At 33.2% G+C, this 12,275-nt stretch overlaps 1 protein-coding gene across 2 annotated transcripts in view; it reads left to right on the forward strand.

Moving 5' to 3' along the window:
• Positions 1-12,275, forward strand: part of LOC123009844 — a 32,385-nt gene that overhangs the window by 15,797 nt on the left and 4,313 nt on the right. For both annotated transcript variants that reach the window (XM_044406388.1, XM_044406387.1), the window contains exons 2-5: positions 445-531; positions 9,287-9,719; positions 9,767-9,889; positions 9,937-10,445. In XM_044406388.1, the coding sequence (XP_044262323.1) occupies positions 457-531; positions 9,287-9,719; positions 9,767-9,889; positions 9,937-10,445 (1,140 nt within the window). In that variant the 5' untranslated portion in view covers positions 445-456. The remainder of the gene's footprint in view (positions 1-444; positions 532-9,286; positions 9,720-9,766; positions 9,890-9,936; positions 10,446-12,275) is intronic.

Consider the following 12,275-nt stretch of genomic DNA (forward strand, 5'->3'; position numbering starts at 1 on the left):
TTCAAACCAAGAAGTCAGAATGTTGGTTTTGTATGTTGAAATTGTTGTCAGGAAGTCTAAATTTTGTGTCTAAAGTCGAATTTAAAATGCGACTTTTGATTTGTAGGTATGTTAAAATTTTTTTGAGGAAGTCTAAATTCTGAGTTTAAACTCGAATTTAAAACGCGACTTTTGATTTTGCTTTTCTTAAAAATTTGAAACCAAGAAGTGAGAATGTTGGATTTGTATGTTGAAATTGTCAGAAAGTCTAAATTTTGAGTTCAAAGTCGAATTTTAACTTCACTTTTCTTAAAAATTTCTAAAAAGTCAGAATGTTGGATTTGTTAAGCAACAGCGCGAAAAAGCGTGATTTTTGAGATTAAAAGTTCAACTCTCATCAAAATTTCTGATTTAAAAGTCACAATTGGCATTTTATTTTTGTTAATTGAGTGTTATTTATTACAGGGCCACGGAAAAATGCTGAGCCCACCACGCCACCTTAGGCGACTTCTACTCCTGCCTGTGATTTGGTGTTTTTCTTTTATTTTATTGGTAAGTGCCTACCTTGAATTTAAAACATCACGCAGACACTTGTTACATCAGGTCAAGGTTTACAGCTTAATAAGCTAAAGTCAACTACTACTATCCTCCAAAGCGAATCAAATTTTTGATTGAATTTTTTAAGCCGGAACAAACCCACACACAGGTGTTCACACAGGTCAGAAAATGGTCACTTTCGTCGTCCCGCAGAGGTCCACACGTGTCCCCTTGTTGCTAGATCGGTATCGTTGTGCGGATTATGGTTTTTCCTTTGACATTAACGTGTAAAAATGTTTATAAGTCATGATGTGAACCTGAAGCATTAATTGGCGACCTTTAACATGTCCAAGCGTTCCTACGCACCTAACGGTATTCGGCTTATTCAACAAATCAGAATAAGAGTCTTATCGTGGGAATGTAAAAAGTTGAAATAATTGATGTATTCGAGATTTTTGCAGTTGGTGGAATGCAATCTGGCGCCTTGCACCAGTAGCAAAGCCAACACTCATCTTTCCTCAACTTTCAAGTGTAATGAAGACAGGTCAAGATCTGGTTTCAATCTAAGTTAACAGTAAAGCCGATCGAGGCGAGTAAATCACTGATTAATACAATTTTACTAATTAATAAAAGCATCCACCATAAAGAGATGATTGCGAGAGAGTGCACTTACAATACATTCGCACAACAGCTGTTATAACTGTCAGAGTCGCTGGCCTTTAAGACGATTCATAATAAGCGATGTTATTAGTGCCACTCTGGTGACTTCTACTCATTAGTTCGCTGCCAAACTTTGTGATTGTTTCCTCCATAACTGTCCGGCTTTGACCATTGACCTCGACACTTGCCCAACAATGCTAATACTGACGACCTCTTCAACGGCATTCCTAACCTTGGACGAAGTGTCACAAACGACAATAACATTAAAACGGTAAAACGCACCCCAAGGAGGATTGGCAAAGGTCAGAATGACTTCCCCAAGATAAAACGACAAAGCTGGCGGCTTTTTCGTGCACCAATTGCGAAGCACTTAAACTGAATCATTCAAATTGCATCGCCCATCTCGAGCCGATTAAGAAATTATATCTTAGATTACTACAAAAATTGAACTTAACTATATAAATAATACCGGTTACAAAGATTCAAAACAAAATTTAAATACATTTTGAAAATTTTTGAATTCATATTTTGTTTTTAATTTATGTTTTCTTTATTTTCCATGATATGATTTTTTAAGGTGCCAACAAAGTCTTCGGGATAAACATTACAGCAAGAATTTTTCAAAAGAAAACTTAGAAATTAAAAATTTAACTTGCATTTACAAATTATAAAACTTGTAGAACCGTGCGAAAATCATTAGTATCTATTTTTGCGTACCAACAAAGGTTTAGTTTGCTTAGTAAGTGTAGATTTCTGATAAACAATTACAAATAAACTGGACTTATTCAAGAGCATAGGGTAAACTTGGTATAGATGCCCCCTTGGGATATATGGCCACTTATTTAAAAATTGCGCGTTTGCAGTAGCTTTTCTGCAGTTTGGCCATCCAATTTTTGGTATTTTAAATTTTAGATGTTAGACAAAACCTGGACAGTTTTCTTGCTTCTGTCATTCGTGTATCTGGCATTAAAGGTAAGTACTTTTTAAACCGGTACTTGAACGTTGGGATTGTAGAAATGAAATTTTGGTTTTAACTAATTCAAACACATAATTTTAGCATATCGGTTGTTTTGTTGCAAAACTAATGTTTTTTTTTACTCCTTTTTTGACGTTATATTTGCGCTTTTTCAATGTTTGACATAGTTATTTAGAAGGGCATCTATCCCCAACAGTGAGGATATATGCCCTCTCAAATTATGGGATATACGCCGTTACTAAACATGTAGTGTTTTTCTCTTCTAGAGTGACAAAATGCCACGAAAATACGTTCGGAAGCCAAATTGTAAGCCCCGAGCTTATGGAAAGACATCCTGAATTATCGGTTAGACAAAGTGAAGGCCTCTCAGTTGCTCGAGCCAAAGGAATGTGCTGAGAAAAAATCGAAAAATTTTGTTGATAACAGTTGTGAAATTATTAATATTAGTGATATGCCTTCTGGTTTTTTTGAACTTGATGAAAATTACATATTTGCGGAAGATAACTCTCTGTTAAAAGACATAAACTTTAATAATATGTCAAATAATGTTGTTAATGTAGTACATACATCATTCACCTGAACATGACTTTGACCAACAGGTGGTATCTGAAAATATCATAGAAGTACCAACACCTTCAAAAATTTTAGAAAATCTTGCACCAGTTCCGAAAATTCCTGTTACAAAAAGTAAACGAAAAAGATCTGCTACTATTCTAACAAAAAGTGATAAACTCAGAGTCAAAAAGTGTATAACACAGAAGACAGAAACCTTAATGAAAAATACCATTAGAAAAGTTGAAGACAAAAAAGCTAAAAAAAAAAACTAAAAAAGAAAGGTGTCATAAAGGATCAAGAAAATGCGAGTAGTTCCGATGAAGACGCAAAATGTGCTGAATGTTTGGAGGACTACTATAGTACAACTTAAAGAAGTGATTGGATTAAATGTGTAGATTGCAGTCATTGGCTACATGAAACGTGTAGGTACAATGTATGATCCCAGATGTAATGAATGCAGAAGAAAATTTAAGCGATTGGAAAAAAAGTGCAAAAAAAGAATTTAGTTATTTTTGTTACTTTTATGTATACCTACTAAAAATGTAAAAATCAAATTTCTAAGTTTAAAATATTTTTTTAATAATTTTTTACTTCAAAATTTAAAATAAATACTTTTGTTTAAGTAAATATGCCTACTATCCCACAAAGTGGCGTTAATCCCATACATCAAAGGCAACTATACCTTAATGCCGGATAGTTGGCCATTTTAAAGATTGCACAAAAATGACTTTTATAACTTTAAAAAAGGTTTAAAAAATTTTAATCAGTATAAAATGACGTCTAAATTAAGAGCAAAATTAAAATAAAAAAGTCTTAATTTAGTAAAATAAGTTAAATTGTCTGTTGAAGAAAAATTAGTTTTGGGGGGCATATATCCCGAGTTTACCCTATTTTGAGAAATTTAACTGTTTTTTGTGATCCATGAATTGTTTTTGAGGTTCCGACAAAGGTGGAAAAACCTGAATTTTTTGGTAAGAATAGGTACAAATCCGATAAAAAACTAAAATTGAAACTCATTTTAAAATTTTTTGAATTTATATTGTTTTTAACTTATGTTTTCTTTATTTTTTATGGTATGAGTTTTTAATGAGCAAAATTTTTTTAGAGAAAGACTAACAAATTAAAAATTTAACTATTTTTTTTTTGATAATTTACAAATTATAAAACTTGTAGTACCGGGCGAAAATCTTAATTTTTGCCTACCAACAAAGGTTACAGTTTTTTTAGTAAGTGTTGATTTCTGATAAACAATATTACAAATAAACTGGAATTATTTAAAAGTATTTTTGAAAGAACTTTAACCGTTTTTGTGATCCACGTTTTGTTTTTGAGGTTCCGACAAAGGTGGAAAAACCTGATTTTTTTGGTCAGAATACAATTTTGAAAAATTGTTTTGAAAGTAAATTAAACTGAAAAGGGGTTTATTTTAGAAATAAAAAAGGTTTTCCAATTTTTTCATTAACGTACATTCAAACGATCTAGATTAAGTTAACTAACTACTTTAAATACCTACAATTAGTTTAGTTTTTCAAATTATGACCTAGATTAAAGTATCTAGATTACATAAACTATTTTCAAAAATATCGTATTTGAGACATATAGGGTGTTTACGGTCTTGAGCTTGAAATTTAAATGAGATGATATTCACGGTAGAAGGACGAGTTTGTGAAAAATAAAAAAATCCCCATGTCAGGGAAAAATCCCCATGTCAGGGTCTCTTGGGAAATTGGAAAGTATGCTTTTTCTAAACAAAATATAGCTTTTAAACTTAACTCGACTGAATTCAATCTCTAATCGTAGTACTGTGAAATTCAAACTAAAAATTCTTCTATTTTTCAACATTTCAAACTTAAATTCCGACTAACCCAAAATTTTTAGTTACAAATTAGGCAAATATTTTAAATATGAAATTCACACTAATTTGGACCAATAATTTAAGAATTTAACGTTTCATTTTTGAATGCATGACTTGATAAAATAACAGAGAGTGAGAACTGACTTAAAACATTTCTTTGTTTATATTATTTGTTATTATGCTTTTCACTTGACCAACGTGATTTAAAAAAACGCAGAAGTATGTAAAAATTTACAAATTGTTTTGGAGTTCGACCAGATAGTTGCTTGTGTGTGAGGTTTGCTTGGAGTCCCCCAATGAGGTGTTTCTGGACCAATCTTGTAGTCCTTTTCGTATCAAGGTCGGTTTGTAATTTTTTTAGCAAAGAGTTGATGTCCGAGCCGGGCTTTGGTTCTGTGTAGCTAATTAGCGTCTAAAATATGGAAATGTAATACAATCGGAGGTAAATAGTGAAGTTCCAAGTCATCCTTGTTTGATTATATTAAAGACCACTTTTTGTGTCGGCTCGGCTCAATTATTTCTTAAATATTTAATGACTTTTTTAATTAAGATATTCAAGTGTGCCAAGCTCATTAGCACAAAGCTCGCCTTCTTTTTCAATCGGTTGTGTTTAGTCCGCGGTCCGCTCTCCGTCCGGCCAATGACGTGCCACCATAAATTAATGCTCTCCTCATTACTTAACAACGCCACGCCGTCTGATCATGAACTCGCACGTTACGAATACCGTTCGCTCTATTTCGTTCTCATGTTTATGGTTTACACAGGGATATTCAGACTTTTCCACCCATATTGACAATGAAACGCTCCAAACCGGTCATTAACCGGACTTGTACATCTCTTCTATCTGAGATTATATGGTGATTATCTGGTTTACACCATTTTGCTTGCCTGCAATTTAGTAATCTTTAATAATTATATGGTGCGGTGGGGAAGGCATTTTAATATGATGTAAATACGGGCCGCGAGAAAAATTTGTGTCTTTCGAGACTCGAATTGCTATTGCAACTGGCGGCATATTGCAACCACGATAATTATTTGTAAATAATATCCAACTGACGCGGAAGCTCTTCAGCACTCATCAAAGTAGAAAATCTTAATGGTCCTAGAGAACTGGAGACACTAACTACATTTCCCTCGTTTGTTGGAACTTGGAACGGTATATGGTATGCGATTCGTCAATACGGTGATTGAGCACAATTTAAATATCAGCGATGAATATCAATTGTAAATCCTGTTAGCATCGCACATATTGGTTTTTAAGTAAGTTACACGAGTAAAAACAATTTGCTCATACGCTCTGTTGGAGATTTTCTGATACATTTACATTACATTGAATCTGTAAATGCTACAAATAGCTCGGATTCCAATTTAGTGAATAGGTGAATAGAAATGCAATATGTTAAAAGAGGAGGCATTTCTTTTTTTATATAAAAAAAATAGAAATATACGTGTATCTACACATAACATATACTTGACGACTAAAAAATGATACTAAAAAATGATTCTGTGGTTTACTGACCACGAAAAGTTAACTTTTAACAGAAAAAAAAAATACAAAGATCGACCCTGGAAATGTTATTTGCCACACATCCATATGTTCTTGCCTTTAAGTGTGTCTTTCTATTACACTTGGTATTTTTTTTCTTAAGTTGTCATACCACAGTTTTAGACCATGCTTCCTCACCACGACTTGAACATGGCCAAAATAATATTTTTTTGTTTTGCTCCTAGTTAACCACTCATATTTAATATACCAAAACTATATTAATAACTGATTTTCCTATGACCTTAAGAGAAAGTAAGTTTTTTTCACCCTAATTTCAGAAAGGAAAGTGCCCAATTACCTCCCTCATCTGTCAAAATTACAATAAAAATGTATAAAACCTCTCAGGGAGGTAGAAATTATATAATTTATAACTTATATAACTTATCCTCGTACGAAAGTCGAGAAAATTTATTGGTTATTAAACTGAACGATACATAACAATTTCTAATAGTTGCCTTCTTCATAGACACATCCATACTTAAGATGCACATATTCACTTATTTTGACAACAACCAAACAATACACTAAAAATCAACCTACACTACATTTTGCATTTTTGCAATCTTGAATTATTGCAAAAACCACCGTTGCAAATTCGACAATTGGGTTTAAAAATTATATGTGATGTGATGTGTGTAATTAATTTCTAAGGTTTTGGTATTTACTAAAAAAAAAATAGTTTGATTTTTTTGTTCAAAGTTTAATGTTTTGGATAACCACTCATTATTATTATTATTATTAAATTTATAATTAGGTCTATAAGATCTTTTCAGCTTTGTGCAATCCGTAACATTTGAGTGTTCAACGCAATTATTCATTCATGTTATAAGTAAGTGACATTTTTCTCAGTTATTGGTTTTCACCGATTTAGATCGGTGGATCACATAAAACGGTTAGTTCTTACAAAAATAATTTTGAATAAATCCAGTTTATTATAATTATTACAATTAATTATAATATTGTTTATCAGAAATCTACACTTACTAAAAAAAATGCAACTTTTGTTGGTACGCAAAAAATAAAGATTTTTGCACGGTACTACAAGTTTTATAATTTATAAATGCAAGTATCAAAAAAAATTGTTAAATTTTTAATTTATTAATCTTTTTTTGAAAAAGTTTTGCTCGTTAATAAAATCATACCATAAAAAATAACGAAAACATGAATTAAAAACAATGTAAGTTTAAAAAAAAATTAAAATGTGTTTCAATGTTAATTTTTTCTCGGATTTCAATACTTACGTAACCGATCATTTATGGGTAGTAATAAAGCGATCAGTAAATAATTCAATTTTGATAAGTATAATTAATTTTTGCTCAGTAAAAATTTAAAAATGATCAATATAATATAACATTTTGCACAGTAAAAATAATAAATGCTAAGTAAAGCACGCACAGTATCTTATTGTAATTTGTTCAGGATGTTCAGTAAAAAAATCCAATTTCCAAAGTAAAAATAATAAACGCTCAGCACCTTTAATCTAAATTAATAAAATAACATAAATAAAATTTAAGAAATTTTCAGTCTTGGTTACATAATGATGAATGGCCCCTGCACAAGAATGTTATGTATTATTGTTGTAGGGTGGTATATGCATTAGCAAGGGCCCCTGCGCAAGAATGATTTTAGCAAGGGCTGAAAACTGTGCACAAATGGTAATCAGTCTAATCAGCGTACAATTTTGTGTGAATATTAATAATAATAATAATAAAGCGGCTTTATTAAATTATAAGTATAAGTAAATACAACTCGGGAGGCGAAGTCTAACATCTACTATTCATACTTAACCCCCTTAACAAAATAAAAAAAAGAAAAATGAAAAATTGCATTAAAGTTTAACTAAAATTAAGAAAAACTATTTAAGTAGAAATAACGGGAATTATAACAATAAGAAAATAACAAAAAGCAAAAGTGAAAAACTAGAAGTACAAAAAATGTATTTTTCTCTTTTTGCGAAAATTGTTCACTGAAAGTTTTTCTTTAAACAAATGAGAAGAATTGTATAACTTTATTGTATTGTGGGAGAGAGATCTTTTAAATATTGCTGTTTTAAACTTTGGTAATGACAGGACAGCAATATTTCGAACAGAAAGTTGATGACAACTTTTCCTCGAATGAAATATTTCACGGAGACAGGGTGGTGAAGATGTAAAAAACATTTTATATATGAACACTGGCAAGCAATAATTGTATATTAGGTCTACCGGCAGCCAACCAAGTTCTTTGATTTTCTTAATTTGTAAATAAAACGAGAGCACGAATTTTGTATAATAATAAATAATGAGACCATAATTAAGGTTGGAAAGAAATTAATTAGTTTTACAAGACATTCATTTCTTTTACTGTGCATTTATTATTTTTACTGATCAAAAATACTTGTCGTTTAAATAATATACTGTGCATTTAATTTGCTCCCTTAAATTTTTATGAACGAAATAAGAAACTACTATTTACGAGTACATTTTTTATCACGAACTGAGTAATATGAAAACAGACGATTGAAACTATTATTGATTTCGAATTTTCAGTCGGCCCATGGACCCTGAAAGTCACTAAACAACACCTGTGGAACCCAAGTGTGATTATGACCATAAAAAATGTTTCACTATCGATATATTTTGATTTTGAAATTAGAAATGAAAGAACAATAATTCAGACTCTTGATAGTTGGCGTGTATCATGGTACAAACTTGTAAATGCAACCAAATAAAAGTTTTCTGCTTGCTTCTTGTGCTTGTAATTGCTGGTAGCTAGTCTCTTAAGAACAATCAACAAGCAAATTCAGTCAAATTCGTTTTCTTTCTGTTTGTGATTCCTAAATAGCGTTTGAGATGTTCAAATCTTTCCAACTGGTGTTGCGCAATGCTTGAAATTGTGTCAAAACCTGTAGAGCATTCACGTTTGGAGATGCCGCGGCGGTATTAGTAATGCTAATAGTGGCCAGGCTTGGTAGCCGGCGGGTTCTTGACCCGTTTCGCAGCTTTGTGCGCCCATCAGACTCATTCCCACACATTACAACACGTAGATCCACTGGACATTTGTCTATCCGTTGTAGCCATAAATTACCTTCGCACGACCATATATCGATTTTTTTCTCCTCTCCATTCAAAGAAAACTTATCGATAATTACACAGTACTGCAGCTGAATTCCGCTTCATTGTTGACTTTCTTCTTTCAGCTGATCAATGTCGTGGACGGAGCCGGCGATCTTTGGCCTCTGGACCGTCCCGACGGCATGCCTTCCATCCAGTCCCTTGAGGTCATGTGCGGGAAGGACCACATGGACGTCCACTTGACTTTCTCGCAGCCTTTTGAAGGCATCGTCTCGTCGAAAGGACAGCACGGAGACCCCCGCTGTGTCTATGTGCCTCCTTCGACCGGACAAACCTTCTTCTCGTTTCGAATCGCGTATGCCCGATGCGGAACCAAACCGGATTTACACGGACAGTTTTACGAAAACACGGTGGTAGTGCAATATGATAAAGACTTGTTAGAAGTGTGGGACGAGGCGAAAAGACTGAGATGTGAGTGGTTCAATGACTACGAAAAAACAGCCTCCAAACCCCCCATGGTCATTGCGGACTTGGACGTAGTCCAATTGGACTTCAGAGGTGAGTTGGTACAACCAATTCAAGCACGATTATTCTCCTTGGTCTAGGTGACAATGTCGATTGTTGGATGGAAATCCAACACGGGAAAGGACCATGGGCACCACCAGTCAGTGGAATAGTCCCATTAGGATCAACCTTGACCCTTGTAGTGGCCATTAATGATTACAGAGGTACCAACACCCTCTTCCCCCACTTCCTTCTAACTTTCGTTTTTTAGGAGAATTTGACATGCGGGTCAAATCGTGCGTCGCGTCTGATGGTGGAGGTCACGTGATTCAGTTATCGGATGAATTTGGGTGTGTTCTTCGCCCAAAAATGATAAGTCGTTTCCTCAAAGCTCGAGGTGCTGATGAGAGAGCCTCTGTCATCACTTATGCCTTTTTTCACGCTTTCAAATTCCCGGATGCTCTTAGTGTCCACATCAAGTGCAAAGTTGAGATTTGCCGACATGGGTGTCTGGACCATTGCCAGATCCAGCCGGAGAAAGGCGATGTTGACTCAGAGGCCTATTTGGGGTCTTTGGACCGGAAAGATGATAAACTCGGAGAGAAGAACGAAGATCCAGATGTGTTGTATGAAGATGTGATAAACGAGGGAGGTGTCGATGGGATATCTTCAGTGAAGATGTCGCTGAACGCTCAACTCGGCGACAGCAAGCCGATGTCGAACAAGCCGGCCGGACTTGACGATGATAAAGAACTGGATATAACGGCAGTACCGCATAAGGTATGATGTTAATTATTGCAAACTTCATTTATTATATTGTAAGTGTTTTAATAGGCCGTTTATTGTTTCTCGGCTATGAACGAAACAGTTCGATTCCCAGTAGTTGCGATCGCAATACAATTTGCAGTTAAATGTGTTCGTTTGTTCTTCACCGATGAGAAACAACCAGATTCTTGAGGCGCGTTTCCATAATCGGGAATTAACTACTCAATAGATTCGCAAATTCGTACTATAAAGATACTAGACTGCTCTAAACAAATTGACGATAATTACATAAAGATGGATTAATGATGGAAGTACTTCAAATGTCGGTTCACATTATGAAAGAAATTCTTCAGGGAAATTTCCCATAAGACGTATGCTGGAGCCGGTTTTCCGTAGAATAATCACTATTGATTTACATAAACTTTTGCCTAGACTTGTCTTCAATGGATTTTTAGCTAATAAAAAGTAATTGGTAATTACACGAAACGGTCAGCTAATGCGTTTCAAAATCATTGCAGAAAAACGTAGAACAATGACTAACCTCTGACTTGCAACGGTATTGACTATTAAACAAGATGCGTATTGGGTCATTTGAATAATAAAAAATACGTGCCGGGACTAGTGCTGTGGCACCAACCGTAAAAATAACCAAGTAATTACAACGTAAAGTCTGTATTTTATTTTCCATCACCAAGTCAGAATTTTGATGAAAAAATTGGTAGCAGCTCCATAGACACAAATTTAATTTGCTAGAAATTTTGTTAAAAAATCATGGTTATGTCTAAAGGCAGAATTCCGTGCTAATAATATTGATAGAAACAGACTGCTAGTAAGTACAATGTTGTAGGGAAAATGTGCTTCTTGTTACAACAACTTTAATGAAAAAGGGTGTCTAGACAGAAAAAAAATATTTTGCAAAAGATACAAGCAAGTATTATGAACAATGTCAATAAATTTTGTGTAATTTATTGAAATGAGCTTAAAGATGTTGCATTTTCTAAATTCTCTTTCGGCTTTAGTTTCAAAATTGTTACTTTTTCAAGTCCTTCTTTAAAAACGGTGTAACCAGATCTACTAATTTCTTTCTCATTCATGTTTACTTCGTATTCCTGTCAATTTCTTGCTAAAAATTAACAAACCTGCATTACAAATTGCGTCTTTGGTCTTTTTCAGACTTCTGCTTGCAAACTTTTTTCAAAATTTCCAAAAAACTGTTGGCGGTACAGATTTTGTTCTTGTTTTTGTGTTTTCGTCTCTAAATATTCTTAAACGATTTTTTTTTGTTGACGTTTAATGATTTTGTTTTAAAATTAAATCAACGTTAAGAGTGTTTGACATTTCCATTTAAAGAAAAAACAGACTTTAGCTTTTGCTATAATATTTCAGTGAAAAATAAAATAGAAATCAATTTCTCTTCAAGCTGTGGACACATATAAGTACAAGTTTAGGAAAAAGTCTTATAAATGTAAAAAAAAAATTAAAGCTCTTACCACCGCGGTTTTTAGTTTTAACGATTTCCGGTTATGTCGGTTTTACAGTGTAGATTAAAAATCGGATTTTTTATTTATGAAGTCAATTTTTTGAATGCTAAAGGGAAATTTAAATGGCGAAATTTTTTTAATCTTTACACACCACAACTGGAATCAAAAGCTAAAATTTTGAGTTTGAAAATCATCACCTATGAGACTGATACGTCTACAATAATTCAAGTTCAAAAGTTAAGAATCCGAATGCATGTTGAATTTTAATAAAATTCAAACATTTTAAATAAGAATTTTACTGGAAATTTTCTAAATTCAAACTCAAAACGAGATTTAAAATTAGTGTTATTAAGATAAAAATTTG

The sequence above is a fragment of the Tribolium madens genome, unplaced genomic scaffold, assembly GCF_015345945.1.
Source record: "Tribolium madens isolate multiple individuals breed KSU strain unplaced genomic scaffold, Tmad_KSU_1.1 Scaffold_7;HRSCAF=85;Tcas5.2_LG10, whole genome shotgun sequence".
Lineage (NCBI taxonomy): Eukaryota > Metazoa > Arthropoda > Insecta > Coleoptera > Tenebrionidae > Tribolium > Tribolium madens.